The 25,486-nt window shown below is 38.9% G+C and overlaps 1 protein-coding gene across 4 annotated transcripts in view; it reads left to right on the plus strand.

Moving 5' to 3' along the window:
- The window catches only part of LOC111262427 (uncharacterized), a 27,218-nt gene extending 1,732 nt beyond the window's left edge, over window positions 1-25,486 (plus strand). The window contains exons 1-6 of one of the 4 annotated variants that reach the window (XM_086969105.1): window positions 12,492-12,967; window positions 15,106-15,161; window positions 16,480-16,620; window positions 16,802-17,024; window positions 22,686-22,971; window positions 23,264-25,486. In XM_086969105.1, coding sequence (XP_086825231.1) covers window positions 15,136-15,161; window positions 16,480-16,620; window positions 16,802-16,985 — 351 coding nt within the window. In that variant the 5' untranslated portion in view covers window positions 12,492-12,967; window positions 15,106-15,135 and the 3' untranslated portion in view covers window positions 16,986-17,024; window positions 22,686-22,971; window positions 23,264-25,486. Of the gene's footprint in view, window positions 1-12,491; window positions 12,968-15,105; window positions 15,162-16,479; window positions 16,621-16,801; window positions 17,025-22,685; window positions 22,972-23,263 lie in introns of those variants that run through there. The other 3 variants (XM_086969107.1, XM_086969108.1, XM_086969106.1) reach the window with 3 other exon arrangements.

Below are 25,486 nucleotides of genomic sequence, written 5' to 3' on the forward strand. Positions count from 1 at the left end.
TTTTTTAATGACAAAGTCCATTTTTGCCATTTCTAAGCTCACATGTTTTCCCGCTGTGAGTCTACGTTCAAATTTCACTTCAGTCTACGTACGTTGAACGGCGACGACTCAAATCAGAGGTTGTTGATTTTTGAAATTACGCCATTTCCAAAGTGAAAGGTGAACACTGTTGTATGTATATTGTTTTAAGGAGGCTAAGGGCCTATGCATTATATAGATCAGGCTTCACCACTGAGGCCTTCGTCTTTTACCCCACTAAGATTACTGGATAAAACTTGGCTGCCCAATTGGCAGGGTAGATGGTCTCTTTTTTCTCTCGTTTTGCAAAACGCATACGTCGTCTTGAATAACAGACGTGTTTCCAAATCTGAACTCTTCGTCTGAAAGCGTATTTCCTCCTCCTCCTCCCGTGGCTAAAACTCTACCTGGTGAACATGTTTGTTACTAACATTAGTCCTCTTTCCGCTCACCAGTTTTGGGAACGACGCTCAAGGGCAAGTCGCACTCATTGATAACTGGAAATAGGTGAAACAGCGCCTTCAACCGTAGTAGGGTAAGATCGTTAGTTTAACCTCGTACTTGAACTAGTAGTTTTTAAAAAGTTAAAGTGGCTGTCACTTTTACATGGCGAAACATGTCACACCAAAAAGGGCACGACGCGATTAACTTATTAACTGCAAAACTAGAGTAGGAGAAATCTGTGGTTAAGTTCTAATCGAAATTTTAGAGCAAGCTTCCTCTACCAGTTACAGTTTCGACTAGGCTTCAATGAAAGAGGTCAATATGCTTTGTATGTTCAGCGGTAAAAGCACCATCCCTAACTGTTTGCAGTGATCGAAATCAAAGGAAACTAAGCGCTAAAAACATGCCATTGACTGGACGTATCAATCATAGTGCTACAGAGGACTTTCTATCTAAACTTGAGCGACATAACGCGCACAATTTACATTTAACAGGCGCCTTAATGATGTGCAAAGGGGTTGGATAGAGGCGTGTGTATATATATATATATATATATATATAAACAGTCAAGCTATCACCGAGAGGTCCAATTAGGTATTAGTACAGACTAGTTATTGGGTCAGAAAACTCAAAATCTTACCTTAATATCTATCCTCGATCAACAAACATGAAAAACTATGCTGAGTTATTGGTAACCGGCAGCAAGGCAAAGTTGGGCGCTATAAAAAGGTCGTCATGAAGCCCCTTGCTTTAAGTCGCCTAGGCACTGCAATTAATTGTAGCAAATCACAAATTAATCAATTAGGCAAATTATCATATGCGAGTGGTATTGGACTTAGTTTATATGGATGAATTTGTTATCTTCGGTACAAAGGTGTTCCGTTCAACGAAGAGGGCAATAATAATAACAGCAATAGCCGCAGATGAAGCATCTTGTTCATGATGCAGAAGTTTATGTGTATCAGAATAATTGACTAGAAGTATCGTTGCAAACAGTCCGTGTCGCTTTCACAGTCATAGCATCACAAAAGCACCTTTCGTAGTCCTCGCAATCAGTTGTATGTAACAACTTGAGTGCAGAACTTCTATTTTGCCAAGATACGTATACAGGATTTTGAGGCTGGTTTCAGGAAATCGTATGAAATCTACGTAGGTTCAATAGATCTAAATGGAATATTATATGTTTAGCGCACTGCTGGCATATTTTTCCCGTGAAACTTCGAAAAACCTCGGTTGACTGAAGTCGAATGACTATCATTATAAAAAAGTGACTGTCTTTTTCAATTGCTATAATTCTTGGTGGAGCTTATTTCAGCTTTTGGCCGTCCACTGTCAAGGGACACCTGCCGGATAAAGGAACGGGGCCTTACCAATCGTTCTGTATAATCTAAATGTGTACGTCCGAATACGCATCAATTTGACGATAAATCCAGCGTATCGAGGCGTAACCACACGCGAACCTGTAACGTCGAGTGAAGAGAGCCCGGTGTCCACCAAGGCTGCTGTAAGAATTTTTGACATGGATACACAGAAGTGTCACAAAACTGGAGTCAATTTAAAGCACAAGTGGCGGCTAAAAAGCGAATTTTTTCAAAATAGAGAAACGTCCCTTCCAAATACAGACTGAAAAGCCCCTCTGCCTTGAACGTAGGAATTTCGGGTTTGCCAACATGGATTCGTTGCCTTTGAGCTATTATTCAAAGATCGGAACACAAGCTGGACTAAAATTTGTAAAAGTATCTTATTTTAGTTTATTGGTTAGGTGACAACCAAAACAAACTGATATTTATTTAGGATTGTTTGTAAAACGAAACTTGACAAAGGACTAAAAAGTCCAATGTAGAAGCTGAAAACACGGCTGCACGTATAAAAACACATACATAAAGAAGTTTGAAGTTGGGATTCTGGATGAGGACGTGTTGGAAACGGATCGATAAAGTCGTCAAAAAGGAAAAAAAGAATAAGCTTCCACACGACGAAATAGCCAAATTATTGTGGACAAAATATCAATAACTACGTAAAGGCCACGGTACTAATTAACGTGGATCCAGACATACAAGTAAAACGAATTCAAACAAAGCTGACATTAGATAAGTTTTAATATTAAAAAAATGAATTAATCTTAGGTATATAGTCTCCTGCTCCCTTACAGGCATGGACGTATGTCCGAAAAAGCGGAGTGTTGTATGTCAAATCATGGCCGTGGTCCTTTTAGGTTTCGAACCGTATTACATGTTTATATGCAATAGTGACAGCAACGATAATAAGAGTAATAATGCCGAGGCACAATTTTTTTGAAGGACGTTTTTTGACTTTACGCCGTCAGCGAGCAATCTCAGAACGACCGCAGCTGTGTTTTTAACAATAATAGCTATGGTGCAAAAAGAAAAAAGGTAGTGAATTTATTGGATAAAGTCCGAACCAGTTTGAAAGAATTCACGATTACCAGTCTTTGGTTTGAGTTATTTTAGCTATTTATATTCTCCACCGCGTAGGGCAGGAAAAAATAATTGTCAATGGCTTTGAAACGTATATGGGACAGAAGCGAACAAGCCGTTAAGATGAAAAGGTCAGTAAATAAACGAATGGCTTGTGGGAACGGTTAACGACAGGACTATTAAATGTCGGAAGTGAAATGATAGCGGTTGAACTACGAAACCTCAAGAATTGTTTTAATAAGCATTTGTTTGGAAATTAAACAGATGTCTCGAAAAGTGTTTTCATTCCATTACCATTACGGAAAAAGACCTTAGATGCCGCGCATCGTCTGCTGCTGTAGAAAAAGCTCTTAAGAAATCCGTTTTGCCCTACACAGAAGGTTACAGTTTGTCGCTTTTTGGAGTTTCGTACAGATCCGACGCGGTGTCATGCTTCAAACATAATTTTAGGATGCACTTGTGTAAACTATCTTTAATTTTATGATGAACTATATTATGCATTGTTTGAACCCTCGCGGAAAAAATCTAACATTTATTCACGTTTGCAAAAATACCTTACGGCAAGGTACATATAAATAATATATCAAAAAATCGATGAAGATGGACTATTCATTCAGGTATCATCAAGGTTGTAACATTCATAAGCTATTTAAAAACTTAAAACATATAGCCAGCCTTGTAATTTGTAAACTCGCTTCAGGTTCGACCGAGCAACAAAGTAATCGTTACTATATACACGCATAGCTCCACGCTCGCGTACAATCAACACAGCTTCTCACTGCTATGCGATTTGCCATAATCACCTACCTGTTACCACCGTCCCATAACAACTTACCTTCGACTTGTTGGACGAGTTCCTGCTTTTCCTTGATTAGCCATCGAATAAACCACCTACAATTATTAAAGCTTAGATTAGGCTTCTAGTTGTCTAACTCAACGAGCGTTACCCTGGTCCACCTTCTTGTTCAAATATACTTATCGGAGAAAAGACACCGTACTTAGCCTCTGGCGGAACTCAAACATTCTAAAGACGACATTCGATCCGTTCTGACAGACGTAAAAAAGAAGGATGGGTCGTTTACGTCTGACGGCTATTGGGCCTTGGACAAGCACCGACGTCAGGAGTCTGGCGTCTGATGTCTAAAATGTGTATTCCCTTTCGTTTACCAATCGTTTTGCTTTTTATCGCTCAGAGAAAAAGTCCACGCTCCGGATAGAGACAACGGGAAAAACAACATCGACCCGTTAGAGCAGACTGAGTGGGCATAGCACGTGTCCTTTCTTTGCTCTGTTTCACGAACGGTAAAATTTTGACTATGCTGGTTACCTAAGAGTAGAGAAGAGCAGTGTTAGGCGCATGGGCGGTAAAATCGCTTCATTGCTTGTTGCTTGCAACCGTTCTCAGCCTGTTAACTCCGATTACACCTGACTATGCGTTGTTTGGGAAGATTTGACGGGAGACAATTCTAGACAATCAAATCGCGTCAAGGCCTGCTTCATCAAAAAAGCACTGCAACTACATGTAGTGACCCGAAATCTACTCGCATATCTTCTAGCCAACTTACCATCGCTGTACGAAAACCTACGTCCAAGCTCCCAACAGCGGGTTAACATTAGGAAATGGTAAAAATTCGTAAAGATCACTTCTATGCTTTGGGTGCAGGACCGACGAGTCGAAAGGGACGAACCCGTTAAACAGACATGTCGGCAAACGGGTTCCAGTATAGACTCTGTAAAAAAACTAGGTCTCCACGAGCCTAAGAAGCATTTAGGCATTGCTAATGCAAAGGAGCTTGTCGTAGATATCATGCAGCTCATTGGCTTTTGGGATACTGGGTTGATGACCTATGTATAAGAAACTGTTGACTATTACGAGCAAGATTGAAGTTATGTATTCGAGCTATACTTTAACTAGTTTATACCGGAATCAATAAACGAAGCATTTTTGTCAACGCAAACACATTTATAAGTAAAATGAGATATATCATTATGGAAAATAAAGGAAATATCCAAGATAAGGCGACAGATAACAGATTCATTACTCCCTCGTTACTAGTTCGTGATATAATAATTTTCTCTAGTATAGTTAATAACATTTGCGGATGTTGATATCTTGATGGACAACATCAAGAAGTTGTTTGGCATTAAAAAAAGGGATATTTTCTAGACTACTTACTTAGAGTTTGAATCACAGTAGTAATCGCGACGGATGTCTGTCGAATAAATCGAGCAAACATGACCATGAGGAGTGATGTCTCTAACATTTTGCTTGAATATCCGCTTTTTTCTTCCCATTCAATTATATAAGATCGGTCCTAATTTACGGAGCTGTACACTTTTGGTGTATACATATACATTCGGTAATCGAGAGGGAAAACGAAAACTGACCATTCTAAAGCAAGCTGGAAAGAGGTTTTTCTTCAAATTTGAAAATAATGTAAACTAAATATGCGCTATTTTGGTCGGTGCCATGATTCCATTACTATAGAATGTCTGTGACTTTAGGACGAAAAATGACGACATGCAATCGCAACGCAGAATGATCCCGTGTAACAAGTGGTGTACCCTATTATAGATTCGCAGGTACAGACTAAGGAAATGTCTTTTGCTGAACAGAGTAACCCTAACAATTACGAGCAACGTACCTTAATTCTGTCCGTATGTAAGACATGGCAATGTCTGTACCGTGACGCTATAGTAGTGCTATAAAGCAATTCCACTTCGACCTGACTAATAATGGAAAAAAGAATTTGTTGATATATTGTGTTTTTATTACTTTCGATATATTTATATTAACAGTATACACGCATCAGCGATTAAATAGGTAAAAGTTAATTTTTATACATATTTGCGTGAAATATGCCTTGGTTGGTAAATGGTAGAGTGAAAGCATAGCAACGGCTGGCGGTACTCTAGGCATCCCCTATTTTTAAATTGCCTATAGTCATTTCGTGTGCCCTTGTGCTACATCAAATGACACTACAGGGATCGTAAGGTAACATTTTGCGTTAATCTAATTCTAATGATACTTACTTAACGGTACTCATACGTATTTATTTAAGATTAAATTTTTTATTTATTAATTTAAGATTAAAAAAAAAAAGATAAAATTATAGGTGGCCACAAGAAAAATACTGTTATCTCTGGAGTATTGTTTATGCTTGGACTCAGAGAAAGCCAAGATACTGAAATAGCTAAAATTCATACCCTATTTGCCCGAGTTAGTCGAGTTTTTCTATTATAAATATTTCCTATGCATGTTTTAGCAGTTGAGAGCAGAACTAATGCTCATAATAGTAATAATAACAATATCGTTATTTACACTGATGTTTTTATTATCCTGTTAATGGAAATGTTCTGTCGGTCGACAGTCGAATACTATATTGTAAATCTGAAGATTTTGCTTATTTAATCTATAAAGCAGACACTGCGCCGATGCTTCCACTAGATCGAATCCAGAATTAGAATATCGAGGGAGCTAATTCCGGCCTGACACATTGCATATTATCGCTTTACGAGCTCAGAATGTTTGTGACGTATTGTGAGTAAACTGGTCGGACATGTTATTAACGCACAATGGACTAGGGCTTCGCGATAAAACGTACTCTCGATCTGATTGTTTGTCTATGATTTTCATCATAGATAATTGCAGATTGATCGTAGCAAACGAATATCATGAAAAATGGACGCATGTTACGGGTATGCTGCAAATAAATACTTCAAAGATAGCCCTTATATCATAGCAAGTATCCAGAGGGGCATCCGGTTGTCAGGAGATCCTACGTCTTTTCTTATAAACATGCTAATCTAAACGTTTCCTCTGTCTAAATCTAGTTTAATTTTTATATGGCTATGAATAACAAAGATGTGCCGGCTGACACGAACTGGCCACGACGCTAAACATACACATACAGGGTATAAGTTAAGTAATAATAACAAATCGAAGACCGAGTTTCATAGAGTAACGACATATGAAAATAATATATTTAGATGCCAACGGGTGAGTATGTGCTTCTAGCCAAAGTTATGTCAATGTCACGTAAGAAGGATAATTTAGAAACCGTGACCTCTTTACCTCATCATTCCGTTGTGGCTACGCCAAAACGAAAAATGACATTGTTCGGAGTGCGTGGAAAAGGGTCAGCGAGTGATATAAGTAGTAAATATTATTTATGGATTAGATCAGTGTTCCGTTAGCCCTCAAAATGTTCCGGTGGTAAGTTAGTGATATTTAGTGGCAACTTCGAAATGAACGCACCTTCGTTTTTTTACTGAAAGTAGTCAACCGCTTGAGGCAATACTTTTCGATAGCATCAGACGTACCCTGAAACGTTAAATGAATTGACGACAGCTTTGATTATCTATAGCCTGCTCATTCGTAGTAGTGACGCACGGTTTATAAATTGAGCTTTGATTCGCAGTCGGTGAAATCTGTACGAGGCTTTTAAGTGTATTATATCATTCTGCGACTGCACGACGTCCTGATGAATTATTATTCGTCAATTGTCGTATTGCATTTGCAACTGAGTTTAATCATTTTACAAATGGTTTGTAAAATAGGGTCAACGTTTTTCATAACATTCATGAATGTCTTCGATCCGAGAAGACATTCATGAAGATTTCGAGAAGAGAGCTTTGGGATTGCACCGAACAATCGATAACAAACCTTGCCTACCGCCTAGCGGCGGCGCCACTTTCCACCAAGGACCTCCATTGCCGTTTTAACTTATCCTTAAGTTACGCACTCGAAGAGTCTCCGATAAACAGATCCGAAAATCGCAGAGCTCGATCCCGAGTTCCATCTAACGGGTGCCATAACGAACGAGGCTTGGGACGGACCTAATCAGGCTAACAGATATGTGGTAACGCGTTATCCAGCGGACAATTTACAGCATCGCCTATACAGAATCTAGTGAATATTGTGTTTCTATTATGTGTACACAGTTTTTGAATCTATATCGTACTTTTTAATCGCTGGGGACCAGGTTCGATATATAATGTTTAATGTAATATAAGATGGATGGCCTATCGGTCGATACCATTGCTTTAATGTTTGCACTTTATCGTTAGTTGATTTCAGACCATCAGATGAGTCAAACAAATAACATTTCGAAAAAAATCACACCGCATTTTAGCCGTCCAGGCGCTCAGCCAACCGAAATAACAGATCACTGTTTTCGTTCTTCGTATATAGTATCTGCCCGAGAATAGAACTATAAAAAAGCGACCTAAAGCTTAACCTAATTCGATGTGCTCGAATTTTTCCTAGTAAACAGAGTCCAAAAAATGCTATGCTACCTACTATTTTCTACCGCCATTACATTTTCTGGTTGTCCCGTAAACGCGTCGCCCTGTCATCGATCTGGTTCCGTTTCGTATCATTCGTGTGCTTCCATCATTGGCAGATAATACGGTTACTGAACGCTGCGTTCTTTATGTAGGTTTAACCTAAATAAGAACATGGAGAGAGCGAGCATTGAAAGTTGAAAGAGATTGAAAGTTGCCGAAGACACATTGTGGGAAAGCAGATTGGAACTGGTATTTTTTTAGGCCGACAGCCGAAAAGTTAGGGCATGCAAGGCTTTTTATTGAGGAGAAACCTTTCTAATGTAAGTTGATACCGCAGTCAGCTTTCAGTACAGTGACTTTTATCTGCTCTACTATCCAGAATTTGGTCGACGGAAGCAATGTTATCGTACCCGTCTCACTATTATAAAATTAACACTTAAATGCGATTTGACGTATTAGTTCTACATACGACTGTGACGAAATTCCATGATATGTTCATGCTTCTGAAAAACCAAAACGTAATAACTGTTACTGCATCATTGCCTAATTGATCCAGTTACAACGATTACCACCAATTTTTAACTACTGCCGTTATGGTGATCCCCCCTTTTTTTGATTCTATTGAAACGAACAGCTGATCGTGTTTGGTAATAAGTTAAATATTAGACACTGTATTTTGCCAGTGTAATGGCATCATGCATCATAAAACCCAACGCTAAGGTAACATTTAACCTTCGTTTTGATTCTGTTTTATTAAAAGCTACCGTTCGTAGACATCAAAGCACGAGTGAAATATCGCATATAGAATGGATAAACTGGAAAAGCCTTGATCGAATGGGAGATTCATCAGCAAAGATCTAAGCCAGTCGATCCGTCACGTCGTCCTGTCATTCACACTGTGCAATCTACGGGCAAAGCAATAAACAGAAACATTCAATTGCTTATCCACGTGAAGTCTAATAATCCGCTGACTATCACTGAGCTAACAACTTTACAGATATTATTAAGGGACTTACTGTGTACGACAGCCGACCTTTTTACATCAAGCATTGTAAAAGCCCGAGGAAGCATTCATCTGTCGGCAGTACCTTCGCCGTGCTTTCATTGCGCATCGTAAGCTTTTTGATCGATGCGTCCTACCCTCCCCACTGCTAATGGCACTGGAATTTCGAAATTAGGGAACATGCCCGGATAGGTTAGATATTGCATTTATCTCAAGTGGTGACAAATGGTATGTTTGCCTTGTCCGCATAAGTAAGGTTCTCTCATATATACAACTTCCAAGTTCCTTAGGTTTTCACAGGGACTTCGAGCTTCTTTTAATCCAACAAGAAACATCGGTTTAATGCTGCATCCCAGCATCTCGCCCTGTACGGAGTCTCACGCAGCCATAATAATCGATTTTTGCACAGAATTGTCATCAGTGATGAGAAGTGTTCGTATGTCAACTTGCGGCACAAATCGATACTGGGTGGCATAGGAGAAAAGCAGAAATAAAGGATATATTAAATCTTTATCCAATAAAGGTTATGCTTTAAATTTGGTGAGACTCGAATTTGCTTCGAAACGTAGGAAATTGCTTCCAACGAACCAGGTAGTTCATTGGGCCCAGTTATATTGCATCGAGCAGGCTATTCAACAGAAGAGACCCGACACAGGAGATCAGATCGTCTTGCTCTGCGCCAGTGCAGAATCACACACGGCAAAAATTTTCAAAGCTGCGCTCTTGGGCCTCCTTCGAATGGGAGAGGTTGTTGCATCATATTCTCGAATTTTCAGTTTTTTGCCTTTCCAACCTTACCTTTGACACGGGTCAAAAATTCAAAACGCAACTGAAAAACTTGCTACCACCCTCTGACGAGACGGCATATAGCGCTTATTATTATATACATATATAAATGGCGTATTTTTCTGTGCAATACTTTTTGTGAGCTTGCAGGGTAGTGGGTTTAGAATGACACCCATTTTTTGAGCTTGGTATCAAAGTGAGTGTCCGCAGTTTTTCGTACTAAAACAAATAAGTCAACAATTGTTAACAAAGGAGGATAGTTTTCAGGGTATGTGTAAAGGTTAGTTGTTTTCGAATGTTGTCAAGCGCGGCGAACAGGTGCTGAGATTGAAAAAAACCCAGTTTTCTCGTTCAAGATTTGCGGTATGCGTTATTGCTAACTTTCATGCGACTTCCAAAAACTACAAGAAAAATTTCCATTAAGCTAAGCAAAACTTACTTCTAATGGATTTTTGCGAGAAACATATTTCGGTGACGCTTAAACAAAAATACATTTGCCGCTATTGCTTGACACACAGGTGTATGTTGGAAAATTTGTACACAAGTTGCGCCTTGAACTGAAGCAGTAATCGAGGCCACTTGAAATAAAATCGAACAAAGACGATCATCCGGAATGACACATACCAGGTGCAACAATGGCAGTTCAAATATTTGTTATTATCTATATATATATATTTTTTTTTTAAATATATATATATATTTGAAAAAAATAAAACTCATTAATATATATAATGAGTTTTATCATTGAAATGCTATTTTAGACTTCAAAGAGAGTCGATTGCCGTATTTAGTGTCAGTGGAACGCTTACGTTGCCCATTCGTTACAAGATTATTCTACCTTCACGCAAGGTAAAGATCTCAATGATGAAAAGGCTTGAGATCACAATTCAATACAATTGCTTGTTACGTAATCTTTATAGTGAACGATCGATGCATACGTAAAACACACGGAGAGAACACGCTTTTAAATACGTATTCCATTCGCATTTAGTACACACATACTTTTTGTCGACGTGAATAAGTATACGTATCGTTATTATACACCTATACATATACGTATTACTTTATATCGTATCGCGTTTGGTTGAAGTGCAGGTAATGTTGCATACGATGTTTGACGAATATTTCTTTTTTTTTTTTTTGCAATTTTTGCCCGCAACTTTCTTACCCATAAAAACCTTCATGGGTACATGAATGATGGTTATTATATTTCACTGCAGTTGGGAAGAATTGGGTTAACAATGCAGTATTTTTAGTGGGAATCATTGAGGGCACTCAGGTAATATTGTCATTTATTAACGAATTATGGTACGATAAAAGCACTCAAACCTATGATTTTTAGTAATATTAGATAGCAATCAAATATTTAAGATAAGTAATGTGCACGTATCGGCAATACTGTTGTTATAAAGGCATATATAATATATATAAGCACATCATACAAGCACACATAAGTATAACATGACAGTAGAACGACAAGCAAGGTAAGTGCTTCTCTACTTTCTAAAATAAGCTTAGCTTTTTTAAGATATAGCTTTATTTAGTGTAGCGGTAACGTGTTAATCTACAGATACGTAAAGCTGTCTTGGCTCAAGACTGCGCACAAACACGCTTCTTTTTGCGCTGCAGGCCTGCCGTCTGAACAAATGCCCCGCTGATGTAAAACTTTGAACGTTATGGCTGTTTTGTGTCGATGTACCCACACAGCAATTACAATTTATCCCTGTAGGGCAAATTACCCCAAACGAACCCTTTTCCGCATACAGTAATTTATATTATTTGAAATAAGTTAGTATTAGTGCATGTTCTCCGACAAAATACTAATTTGGGATGATTTTTTTAAAAAGAGAAACTCTCTTAGTGACGGAATTTTCCACACAAATATTCGAAACGCTGTAGAAAAAGTTTAAGTACCTGTACACAACAAAGCAAGGCTTAAGCTAAAACCTTAGTTAAAAGTATCGAGTTCATATGGTTCTGAGGTCCTCTTCCTTTTGCAGAATTCTATATTCAGAATTGCAGCTTAGTAATGGCGCTACAAAATGTAGCAGGAAAAAGTAAGTAAACATATGTTATTTGTCAATTCGTTTTGTTGATACTAAGCAATCGGTGTTATATAAGTACGTATTAATATTTGGAGTAATTTCTAGCTAACTGAACTCTTTTCTACTTTTCATTATACGCGTTGTATTCTGAGTGACAGACATATGCCCACGACATTGACGGTCGAACAACCACGTTTTTTTATCAAAGCTTCATCTTCTTTCAGACATAATTGCTTAACATAATATTGTCACAAACCGGCTTCGTAATTTTGATTAATTTATCAAGAAGATCACTATCATTATCACCAGCAGCAGTGGTACGCTGGCGCTGCAGGCAATTTAGCGCCAACACGAATGCGCAAGGGCGAGCCAACCAACTGCGAGCAACATGTGGCGAATCGCCTGCCAAAGCTGATCATCCCACGCATAATAGATCACAAGCAGCAACATCAACGTGATAAGCAACTTGGGTTTTGACGTACGGTGGTTTTCGAGGCAACCACTCCCGCAGCCGATGAGTGAGCAATTTTTTCGAAGTAATCGGCGAAAATTGCCGGTAACAGTCAACGGGGGCTGGGGCTTCGCCAACGACTATTTTCGAAAACCCGTTAGCCGCAAAGATGTAAGAACGACGCTCCGTCGCGCCGCCGAAAACACCGTTGGGAGGCTCGTCCCCTGGTGCAGTTAAATTCGGCGATAATTAATCTGGACATTATTTAGCGATGGCTAATCATTACGCAAAAGTACAGCGTTATTGTGATTCTATCGCGTAGACTACTATGAAATTTGTTGAAAGACGTACTTCAGACGTAACAATTGTCCTACTTTGTTACTACCTGCTTGAATGAAAACTGAATTGGAACTTACAGCCGTCAACGACGGCAAGTAACACGCCACTATGAAAATTCCCGAAAGTACCTAGTCAGAGATAATTCGACTACCAGGTAATTAAATTGGTTAAACGTTGAATTTTTTTGTTGAATGAAATTCGAAATTGAATTATTTCAGACGCGTGCTTTGTTTATTCATCATAAGCAACTTCAATAGAGGTTTGGCACATTCATACAGTGAGTTTACTTTTTATTTTAGTTCACTAAAAATGAACCAGGTTTCTTCATAGGTTTTTCATTGTACTGGTAAAATTTCATTCATAATATATTTTAAGTTAGAGAAATGCTACGCACTTGATTGTACAACAATTAATATGATTAACCTGAACAAATAGTCGGGATACGTTGTTGCTGTTGTTTGCTATTGTTATACATAAACATTGATATACTCACGATATCCAACAAGGTTCACACTTAAGGCAAATTAATAAACGGCATAATTCCCACTAAACGTGTTAGACAAGTGACAAGCCCACATCTATTTATATGTAATTAACTTAAAACTTACGATTTGTCTGCCCCCTAACTCTCACCAATATCGCTCAATATAGCCGCACTTCATCACAAACTTGCGCCAAACTCTTTACCCACATTACCCAGACGCCCCAAGCAGCTATTTACTAGGCTTAAATCACTGGGACAAAAAGTAGGGGCATCCAGTACAACCTCACATTTGTTTGCGGCAATTTCACGCAGCTAAGATATAGATAAGACGAGATGAGATAACCGAAAATGTTAACAGTCGTCGAAATCGTCACAGTCTGAAAACAAAGTCTCTTCTCGTTCGAAATCTTCACGTAAGGTAGACGCAAGGTCTAGCTTACTTCTCTTCGCACTGATTGTATCGACGTCGCCGACGTCTCCAATACAGCTAACGGGCTTTATTGATTGAATCTGATATTTCGCACGAAGAGCACAACTAGCTTCCCGTAGCAACACTATGTTACGATGAAGCCTGCCGTTCAAATGCAAATGATGACGACTATTTTTCCCGTCTAAGCCATAGGAAAGACCGCAGGTCTGACATTCTTGAAGAGGGAGACGTTCGGGAAGGCTACGGAGCCGTTGTTCACGGCCGCTTCTGCGCCTATTGAGACGGTCCTCAATAGCGAGCCGACTTTGCTCGAGCTTGCGGGCTTCTTGCATAGCCTTTTGCGATGCCTGAATAAGGCCGCGTTTTCGTAGGCAACGTCCATTTTCAGCAATAGAGTCAGCCTTTTTCGCCAGTTTGCGAATGGCTTCTTCTAGGGCAAGATCATGTTTTTCAATCGAAGCCCTCACATCGCTAAGCCGCAAGAGAGCCTTACGTTGTTTTCGGTCTTCATGGTCAACATCTTCCAAAGCATTGTCGATTACGCGCAGGGCTCGCAGTTCCACCCTGCTGATTTCATGGGCCGGGACAGATTTTGCCAGTGCGCCGTCGTGCAGCCAACGACACGGTCCTACTGAAAACTTTGTGTTCAGTAACAGTTCTGCGGGACAGGCACCCACGGCAAACGCGAAACACAGTCTCCCTAACCGAGGGGCCTGATTTTGTGGCCGTTCTGGACCACCGCTATCACCGGTGGCTGCCACGCGCTCTAAAGAGGTTTTGAATTGTTCATTAACTGCGACTGCCATTAGCTCCCTAATAGCATTTCGCATCAGATCTTTGGCAGACATTTTTCGTTTTACAAAGAGCTAATATATAATTCGTATCTGGCTTCAACGAGCACCCCCGAACCACAGAACGGATGTATTATCTAATGTCAGTCGATCCAACGGCAAGAAGCACTAAAAAACGGGAACTTGGGGGTTGAATAGCTAGACAATATCCTGATCCTATTGTAGAGTTCCAATGGTACGTTATGTAAATAGCAGAGTTGAGATATTTAGGCGGGACTGCGTAGCTCAGAAAGTGATGGTTATTCCTGTTGAATACACTAATCTAATACAAACACGTCCACTGCTACGAGCGCGGCAAGCTCAACGTATCATCTGAATTATAAGCTTCGTCGTCGTGATAGCATTCACGTGCTACCACCAAATCTTAAAGCTGATCTATTAATTAAAAGTATTCAGGAAAACTTCGTGTTCTATGATAGCATAACTATGTTATTCCATCATGGACATGAAATGAAATCTAACCTATGTATTTGTTAGGTAAGCAAATGAAACAATGTTTCGAAGTTCTACGTTCGGTACTCTTTCAGCGTGTTCTGGCTGGTTCCTGTCGACGCTAAATGAACCGTGCTTCAAGCATAGAATGGTACGTATCCTTAAGTTTCATAGGTAAATGCACTGCTATAAGGATAGAAATATCTCGACGGAACAACTATGTAGCGGGTAAGGACTAACTTTTAAACGTGAAGTGTTCCGATACTACCTTAGGCAGCAGTCGTTCTCGAAGAGTCATCCTAGAAGTATGAGTTCATATAGCACGAAGTAGACAACATTAAAGTCAGTGGCTGTTTGAAGTATTCGTTCTAATCCCAATCCACACTTACAGCAATACAAATCACGAAGCTTTTTTCTCACTCATTATAATGTCCATGGTCTACAAAGAATACATAGGGGACTTCTAAGAAGACCTAATAACATTTCCTCGAATACAAAAATCGTCAAGCGTTATCTATTTGCTTATTAATCTTAACGTGATTAACTAAAGAAGCATAATGAATGTTACTACTAAATATTAGGTTATTACTACGGCAAACGAAATTGGTGCGTAACTAGTCTACGATTAAGCGATTTACTTTCATAACTATTTTTTTTATCGCTAATTCTTTTTTTTATTAAGTTTCGCATATGAATCTAGGCTTACATATTTTCAAACGGAAATTAAGGTGCGTCCAACGAAGCATCAGTTAGCTCTAGCACGTCATACTGTCACCGCACACGGTCTGCGCAGCTATTGGTTAATTTTGTCATCACAAAATGGCGGGGTTTAATTTTCACGCGGAATCAGCTAAATGTTCCGATTTGCCCCACAGTGTCGATCAGACCCACGAAGGTGACAAAATTCACACCCGGTCTGAAGGCATCCAATAGTAAATACTGATCCGCTTGCTTCGCCACCTGTGTCTTTATGTGACGCATTACATTTTTATCATCAATGACATTCTAACATGTGTAATAGCTATTGTAGTTTGATATCGGACCCGTAACAAAGGAGAACCTGTTCCTAGAGTAGCGCACATCTACCAGGAACAGCGAATGCCCAGTGGAAGGTATATAAAGCTGTTGTTTTGCAAATGGAAGGGCAGAGCTAACAAAAACATCTGAGGTATCGATTGGAGATATAATTGAATGCGCTCACGAAATCCGACAATGAAGCTTTACGCCTTTGCCTTCGATAAGTGTCCTGTTGCTCGAAGCATTGTTGTTGAGAGAAGGTGAATGAAGGATTTGTCGCTGTATGGGAAGACAACAGTTGACCTGATTGAGACAGAAAACAAGCTAGGGATCGGAGACAGTCTTTTTTCTTTTTATAGAGTTCTTTGAATAGCCAATACTTTCTATAGAGTGTTTTTGTTTGTACTATGATTCTGGTTAGCTAAGAAAGAAATTTTTTTCGATCTTGTTAGCCGTACGCTGTGCTTGTGTGTATTGCGCCGCCAAGAGTTGGAGGATAGCGTTTTCGTCGCCAGGGTGTGGGACCATACTACTTACCGGATGGGGCCGATCCTATTACATCTAGATACAACTAACTTCCAACGTCCGGATAGGTAGGTGCTACTTTTTCGTTTCATACATATCCAAAATTTGAATGAGAATTTATGAATATTAATTTAGCTAATTGGGTAGAATAACCTAGACGGTGCAGGTCCGTTACCACGCAGATAACGAGACCGACGCCTGCCTTTAATGAATCTAATTTCCATGTGTTGATTGCACTCATTATTCAAGGTATGGATACTCCGCCGATATTGAAAAAGCGACTGCCGAATTTTCCATGTCTGTGATCCTTTACCACGTGACAATGGTACGATCGGCGTTGCAGGAACGATTCCTTCCATACAAAGTAACGAACTGCAAGAACTCGTGCAAGGTACAGTTGAAGCCTTTACCAGATCGTATCGGAAACTTGTAAACGTGCCACAAAATTAGAAAGATCGGCCACCATATCTGGGTTGGTAAACTTCTGGTGATAACCATATGACGCTGACGAATAAAATTTGAACTAATGATAGTTATGAATATATAGATAACTACTGTAAGAGAAGAACGTACTTTTCCCTGACGAACGGATGGATCTATTGGGCGGCTAGGAAACTATGTTGTATGTTTATCTATACAGGACATTATTTTTTTCTCGATAGCAAAGACACGAGCAATCAACTCCGTTAGCTCCGGACTTACTTTTTGCAGATGCCGCACCGCTGCAAGTACAGCACTACTCATTCTTCTGTAGGTTTTTTTTTGAGAAATTTTTTACCAGTTCTCCTTACCATGCACATTTCGCGAAGCTTCATTCCCTGCGAAAGCTCTAGCGAGTTCTATTATTTAAATGATAACTTCGGCACCGACGGTCTTTCGATTCGGGATGAAGATCTCACCAGAGTTTAGAACCTTGTGGCCCGTTTTGATAAACTCAACAGAATAGGCGTCATAAGAAGTGATTTTTTTGACCAGCAGTTGCAAAAACGTTGATGCAATATTCTCTTGTTCGAAACTGGCCTGTCCCGTTCAAGTTAACCGGTTAGACCCACGAAGATGATAGTGTCATTAGAGTTCTTGAAATGACTCTAGTTTTGTATCATTTTAGTGACCAAAGCATTATTCTTCTATTCTCATCATTTGAAATTAGCCTAGTATACCATTGAGAGAAAATGCCTTGTTTCGGATATTTCCAGAATTGCTTACAAGAATAATGTTCGGATGAAATGTTATTGTTAAATTATTTCTGCGATCTGTTTATTAAAAGCCGAAGTCCACTTTCTATCTGATAAGAACCGACCTGTATAAGTCGACAACTCCCCATTATGCAAAACTAGGTCAGGCAGAACTAACAGAAAAGAATATATAGTTAGGCTGTACTTAATGCAAAACAATCGTGCAAAATGAGTAAATTTTCCCAAAAATGAGCACATCGCTGATTCGAATGAACCTTGTTTTATTTTCAAATAGGTCCAGCGGATGACTTAAAAAGACGATCGATTACCTACAGCTAACACACATCATCAAATAGACGTTTCATGGTTGTTTTTTCCTAATGTAATATACCTAGGTAACATAAATAGGTTATTAATGCGTGTTGACAACGAATTTCAATTCGTATTTGAATTGGTCGTTTTTTTGTACACTTCTCATAAATTAACCAGTAATGACTTTATAATTAGAATAAGGTTATTTGCATTGACATGATTTGTCACGAACATAGATTCGCCACTATGGCGAATTCTTAATTAGCTTCTCATAGAATTGAAGGAAGGTCCACTACCTAGGCAATACTACTGAGTTTTTTCTTCTGTGACATTATTATTATTATTATAGTTAGCCCGACTACTATTGGCCAGCTACCTCTTAAACCTGAATACTTCTAAGACCAAAACGCAATGTTCGTCGTCATCCTTTGAGCTGTAAATTAAATCTAGTTGCCCAAATTATACGAAGTAAAGAATAGCCTGCGCAAATGAAATGGGTTTAATAGATCCAACCATACTTAAGCATACAGTCGTAGGACAACGCAGCGTTCGCTACGTATTAACAGCCCCCTATGGAAACATCGAGGGCTTTTTCACAATCTCTACGCCTATAATCGCCATAGGAGTTTACTGCGATTCTAGAAACACAAGAACTAAAGATATCTAATGGTTTACCTAGCGACCTGCCTAAGCAAGTAAGTGTTCCGGGTTCTACGTCGGGTACTCTTGCCGCATCAAGTATCGCTGACGTTTATTATTGCCGTTTATACGCTTATTGCCTTAAGTAAGCGGTTGGTGACTTGTTTCAAAAGCGAACCGTGTGTCTCAGTTGAAGCCTTATAACCTAGGACCCACTCATCACTAAGTGTTCGTAAGTTTAATAGGCTAGAACCAGCAACCAACTAGGATCACAGATAGGAAGACATTTAGGTAAATAATTGCTTCGAGTGTTACGTTTGATGCCGTTGTTAAGTTGCAGAAGGCTAGGGGCCCCTTTCAGACGTCAAAGTGTCTCGAACCTACATCACCTAACGTGTGTTTGGGATATAGTCTAATTAGCATTGCACCATTACGGAAACAACGAATCAATTACCAGAACTAGCGTGCTAATATCGGTGTTGTGCCGCTGGAATACACTAATATTTTTTTTTGTTTTACGTTTAGGACAATAGGATCAGTAGTGCAGATCGCTTTGTGACCTGAGAAAAATACAAATATTCTTAACGAACAGAACTTACTATTTCCGTGTTGCACTTTATCATGCCATAACCGAGACAAATACAAACATTTTATATGCTAGTCGATTATGTCATAATAAAACGGTAGTAAACAACCGTATGATACATATGTGAGGTTTCGAACCAATTAATTGGTACCTTCTGCCTTTACCATGCAGAACTTTTCCCAGTCCCTCATCGCGTCTTGCACAACTACCTGGTACAGGACAAATCCCATACTCCAGCATACGCTGATGAAGGCCGCAACGTTTTTCCGTGTTAGAATGTTCTGTCCATAAAAAATTATTCCTAATGAGTTGCTCCGAAGGAGTAGAAAGTTCACAGGACCCCACCTCTTTATGGCAAATCGAGCTTCGACTTCGTGGAGGCATTCCCATCGTATTCGACATCGAAGCCGGGCCAAACATTGTTCCACACGAATTCCACGATAATCGATGAGAAAAACTAGCAGACTCTGGCAAATTGCGGTACAAATAATATAATATTGATTACTTCCTTTGCATGACGCTGCCGGGAGTTCGCCAGCAAACTGACCGAGAGTCCATACGAGGTAGTTCACATGGAGGAGTCGCAATACGGGCCTGAGCATCTGATCTGCATCGAGCAGGACTTCATCGACAGAACGACACAAAATATCTATCGGAATATTATTGTGACTGAGTAATCTGACGATGTCCATTTCAACTGATAGCAATAAGCGACTCACCAGAATTTTTATGACCGTTCCACACATTCGTACGGTGGTGAATAACAACCCCTCGATTACGAGTTCTGGGAATATTCCAGCTAATTTATAAAGCGGATTCGCTTTGTTGGCTAAAAAAATAATCTCGTCGTAGCTAATCTTGGCAAACACCGCGGCGACCACAAGCGTTAACATCTGATCTAGAGAATTCCATCGGTCGGGCACTCGATGATTGAACTCGTAGCGGTTGTTAACGACCCACAAGTATAAATAGGCCACTTCGATAACATGGGAAAGGTACGAAAAGCCGTGAATATACTTCAGAAGTCCCTTGCGATGTACATAATCGTACTCACGTAAAGTTGAAACTATAAGACACACGAATGAAATAGCCTGACCTAACAGGATCAGCGGCACGACGACCTTATTCATACGGCACCCTGAAAACTGTCCGCCTAAAGGCACTCCCAGACAGCAGAACAGCGTCTTGAGGAGATCCGGGAACATGTTCCACCTACCACAATCTAAGGCTTAATATATTAGCGGTGCGATACTGGCGGTAGCATTGGTTGTGACACTTCTAACAGGCTTTTAAGGATCAACCGAGAGAAACTCCTTCATTGTTAAACTTTTTGATTTGCAGAAAACTACTAGATTAAAAACCGGTTCGAGGTAATGTTAGGCTGACTACTCGGACAACAATGAACTGCTAGTAAAGATTGATCGTTTGGATAGCGCAAGCTGCTGGTGGCTATGAACGAGCAGAACTTTTTTTAGGATCCCTCAATGGTTTGCATGTAGACACTGATGATACGCGACCGTCATGAGTAATTTAATAGATAGTTGTTGATTTATCGCACGTTGTGGGCTAGTAAAAATGGATTCATATGACAAAAATCGATTTCGGTTGTAGCGTTGATAACTGAAATCTAATCGACTGTAAATATGTGTGGCGTGCAAATGACTTATATATAAAGCCGAAACCGTGTTAACTTGTAACTTATGATGTCTGAGTTTTATTAAAAACAAATATTGCGTGTAAAGGATGCATTATAGTCGGACACATATACCCACCATGTAAATAGAAATCCCATATGGAAAATGATCGCTAGAAACAGTAGTTCAGCAACACTGTGGTTCACTAAGTAGGGACAGTTCCATAATATGAATAGATTGAATTCTCGTTCTAGGCAGTTCGGATTACACTTATGAGTCAAAATGATGAAAACAATTCCTTAGCAGTAAGTTCATGACAAGTGATGCAACATAATAAATCAATGAGGTTTGAAAATAAAGTAGATCAAAACGGCACCAGTTTTGCGGTGGACTAACGTTTTTGAAGACAAGGGCAACCTGTCACTGCAAATATGGGCGAAATCACAAAAAACATATTGAAACGCAAAAATTAGGTTGTCGTTTTGCCCCCGGAGAGTTTGCAGAAAAATCATTCATCTCATACGAGCCATGTCTTAGAACATGAGAACAGACTTAAAGAACGATTTAAGCACACTACTTAATGGCGATAATTGGCATTCAGAAAACAATGAATTGAACATTCATTGAACTCAGAAACGATGAACATTAAATTGAATCTCCAGTTAATATAGAGCTAAATTTTCTATAAATTGTTTAAAGTGAATTTTATGATGCTTGTATGGGATATGCTGAGTTTTCACAGATAAATTACAATATTGAAATATTACATATATGAGCAGGTTTATATTAGGAAAGAAGTGTACCCTACCGAGCGTTGAAAAAGGTAACTGGAGCTTGACGGCTATAAAGGTGACTTTCCATACAATATTTTTTATAAATCCTTTTTTAGATAGTAACGTATATTTTTTAACAAAAAACAGGAAAGGGAAAGATCGAACTTAGAAATACTAAGTTCTAAGTAGATTTACTGCTTTCTAGAGTAAATCTACTAAAACATTGTATTTTTACCACATGTTCTATCGACCTCGTATTTATATCTACGTTACCATATACAAAAAGAAATTAAAAGAAAAATGTCGCACGGAAGGCAATCTTTAAAACCGCTAAATTTTTCTTAGCTTTTAATAACGTCGCACAGAAAACGCTTGTTTTCTCTCTTTTACAGCGAACTTATATAATAACACTAATTTCTTTACCTGGAAGCTCGGACTTTATCCCTTCCCTGTTAGTGTGCTCATCATGTGTGATGAAAGTCACATTATCAATCCACTGAACACCCTTTACATCGGTGAATTGATTATCACGGTGTTTCCAATGCAAGGCAGGTCTGAAATCCAAGGTATGACTCTTTAGTGTATTTGTATTGCACGTTTATGTCACTCTTACATCTTTACGTTTCGTATTTCACGACTGGCTCTCAGCACGAAATTAAATCTGTCTATCCTTGGGTTTGAACCTAGACCATAACGTGTACCTAATATTAATACATAAATACGTTACCTATTAAACTACCACGGCGCACACAACCAAATTAACATAATTTGTCCATAAGGGGCACGAATTTGCTTCAGCGTGCGGAGAATAGACTTTTGGATCGTATATTTCAATAATCGCGCCGGACAAAAAAATTCTTCGCGTTCCTGGTGCCCAACGTAGCATTGCAAGCATCTGTGTAAAAATGTCTACAGAAAATTGATCCCAAAATGATGTTGTGCATGACCCACTATCGTTATGATATATTCCTCCATGATGATGTATCTATTTTCTTTTTTTTTTTACTATTATAGATGCTACAACTTCTGCTGCCAGACGTTTGCATCTAACGATCTGAACGTGTTCCAGTCAATCATAGCGTGGTGCATAACCAACTGATGTAGGACGAATTTGCCAACCCAGTAAAAGCGTAAAAGGGCGGTCTTATTTTTATACGTGGCGACATGCTGATGAAAGACTAATACCCAGCAAATTGGCCCGCAGGGGCGTGGAGCTACCCAAAAATCACTTTTTGAAAGAATGCAGCTTTTGCAACCTTCACAGGTATCGCTGACGAACCCAAGGTCGAAAGCGTATGAAGTACGTATCGACGTTTACCAGCCTATAATCGATCAACAGAAAAAAAAGCTAATACAGGATAACAAAGTGGATATTACAAAAACTAGCTTATCGTCATTACAGAACACTGCGGGCAACTCATTGGCAAAAGGATAACGATCTAATCATTGATATGTGGCCTTAAGCCGCCCAGTGCCAGAATTGACGATAATCCTATAACATTACATACATAACTGTAAACAGCATACATTCGTGTACAGATCTGGGCAGTATTTATAGCACGATCGTAATAAAATACAGTTCATATTTGCAGAGAGTTCCCTCGTCTTCAAGGTGCTGCATCTCAAGACTGAATAAGCTCTAAGCGCGTCTGCCACTGTCAAACCTCAGCATCAACGCCAAGCCTTCACGATTTTCATGTTCTAAATATCTGACTTTAAAGCCATCTATTTAAAAAAAAAGAGCGACCACGTAATATATATATATATATGATTTGTAACCTTTACCGTAAAGAAAGCACTAATAATATCGCAGACAAGTCTATATTCGGTCATTTTTTTAATTTTCAGCGTTAACCTACTAGCTAATCTGTTTTTTTAACATATTCACCTATTAAAAAAATACGGTGTTTTTATTAAGCGTTCCAAACTCCAATAACAAGCCATTTTATAGAACGCGCACTATCTGGAAAACATTGTTAGTAATAACAACCGTTATGTACCTGACATGCATGATTTAATGCGCCTAGCCCAAGTTAGCAGAACAAAGTTGGATTATTGGGTCGCCGTAACATTCTCCAAAAAAAAATATTAGGATCTGATGTACTGTTTATATTGTGATCTTTGACAATGAGATCAGCAAATTAATGGAGAAAAGTTTTCCTTAAATATTTGACATGTATTCGAAGCAATACCAGAAAACCCTGAAATATTTTTAAAAGAACAGAAATAATATTAAATTAAAAAGAACGAGCGTATTTATATACATAATTAACACTATGCGTTTAGCAACAAAAGGTTGCAAATAAATTTCACATAGGGTCCGGTACCGTAGAAAAAAGAGACGCTAGGTTTTCGCTTGGCAAAGCGTCAAAAAATTGAAGTTTATTGCCCTACGGCCTTACAGCAAATATGTTCGCGTAAGGTTTTCTAGTAGCTACTGGAAATAACATAAGGGAATAGCTCATTATATGAGAAGCCTAAAACCGTTCACAAGCCTATTTATTATTATTGAATTATTCTTGACAGTACTCTGCCTGAAAAAAATTCAAGAAACAGTTAACTTAGATCTTCCATATGACTATTAAGATATAGTTAAGTGGCGACATTGTTTAAAGGCCCAGATTATTAGACGGGTCAGAGTTCCATACGTTCTTGGAAAGAAGAGGCTAGCGGCCTCTTCTTTGTCTGAAAGTAGATGCTAAAGAGCCAATTTAGACGGTTTTTATTATCAACAATTGTACTGTGGAGCACATATGCTACATAAAAATCGATGTAAAAAAAAACTCTTACACAACAACTTAATACATTGCTTTAACATCTTGGCTATCTGTAAGGCCAAATACTGAAGGGAAACCTTTTGTAGTTTACAAAGGACACGAAATCAGTTAGGGTTTGAAATAGTAGCTAGACTCCAAAGTGACATTCTTGTCTGTCAAATAAATACTTTATGAAAATTACATTTAAAATATTCGGAATTCAGAAATGGCAGTTATGGCAATAATTTGAATACTTTAATTCCTACAAAACTGCTGTTTTTTTTTTACCCTTGAGGTATAATATGTAGAAAATTGAAAATATATCTGTTAGGACCTATTTCAGTTGCTTATTACAGTTCAAGCTCCCAAGGGTCAGTATGAAGACATTTATTACATTTTTGGCATGAAAATTAAACTAATAAGAGTGGCATTTCGGTGCAATAACAATTGTCTTTATGCAAGCTTTGACAACGCATATGAAGCTTCAATTGTCGAGACATTTTCAAAAGATGTTACAAAATTTTAGAATAGAGACTCTAAACTGTTAAAGAGAATGGATTGTAAAGTTAATTTTGTCACATCATAGAAAAATATGTATCTATATAAATGACATATCAGTCAGCCATATTTCACCATGTTTGTTCTGCAATCGACTCGTCGAACACAGTTTATACAACGCTGATAACTGTAATTAAAGTTGTTCAGTTGGGGAATTAAAATTCGGACACACTGTGGAAAGCTGCGCGTCATGGCGGAAATCTCTTATCCTTTGCAACAGAAGAGACCAGTTCTTTTTAGCATAACACAACAGATTCGCAATAACGAAAAACACCGCGGCGTTTTTGAAATTCATGCTAATATTAGCTGTTTTCGAATCTTTTCACGGTGGACAAACCTCCACCAAATCAACAACCTGCTAGTTCCTATGCGGTTTTTAAAAACTTCAAAAAAAGGCTTGCATGAAGCAAACCTGAAAATAACCAGTTAGTGGTTTATGTTCCGAATTGAAACTGGAGCCACGCTTAATGGTGATGATAATAAATATATATGACACTGAAA

The sequence above is a fragment of the Varroa jacobsoni genome, unplaced genomic scaffold (assembly GCF_002532875.2).
Source record: "Varroa jacobsoni isolate VJ856 unplaced genomic scaffold, vjacob_1.0 scaffold_663, whole genome shotgun sequence".
NCBI lineage: Eukaryota > Metazoa > Arthropoda > Arachnida > Mesostigmata > Varroidae > Varroa > Varroa jacobsoni.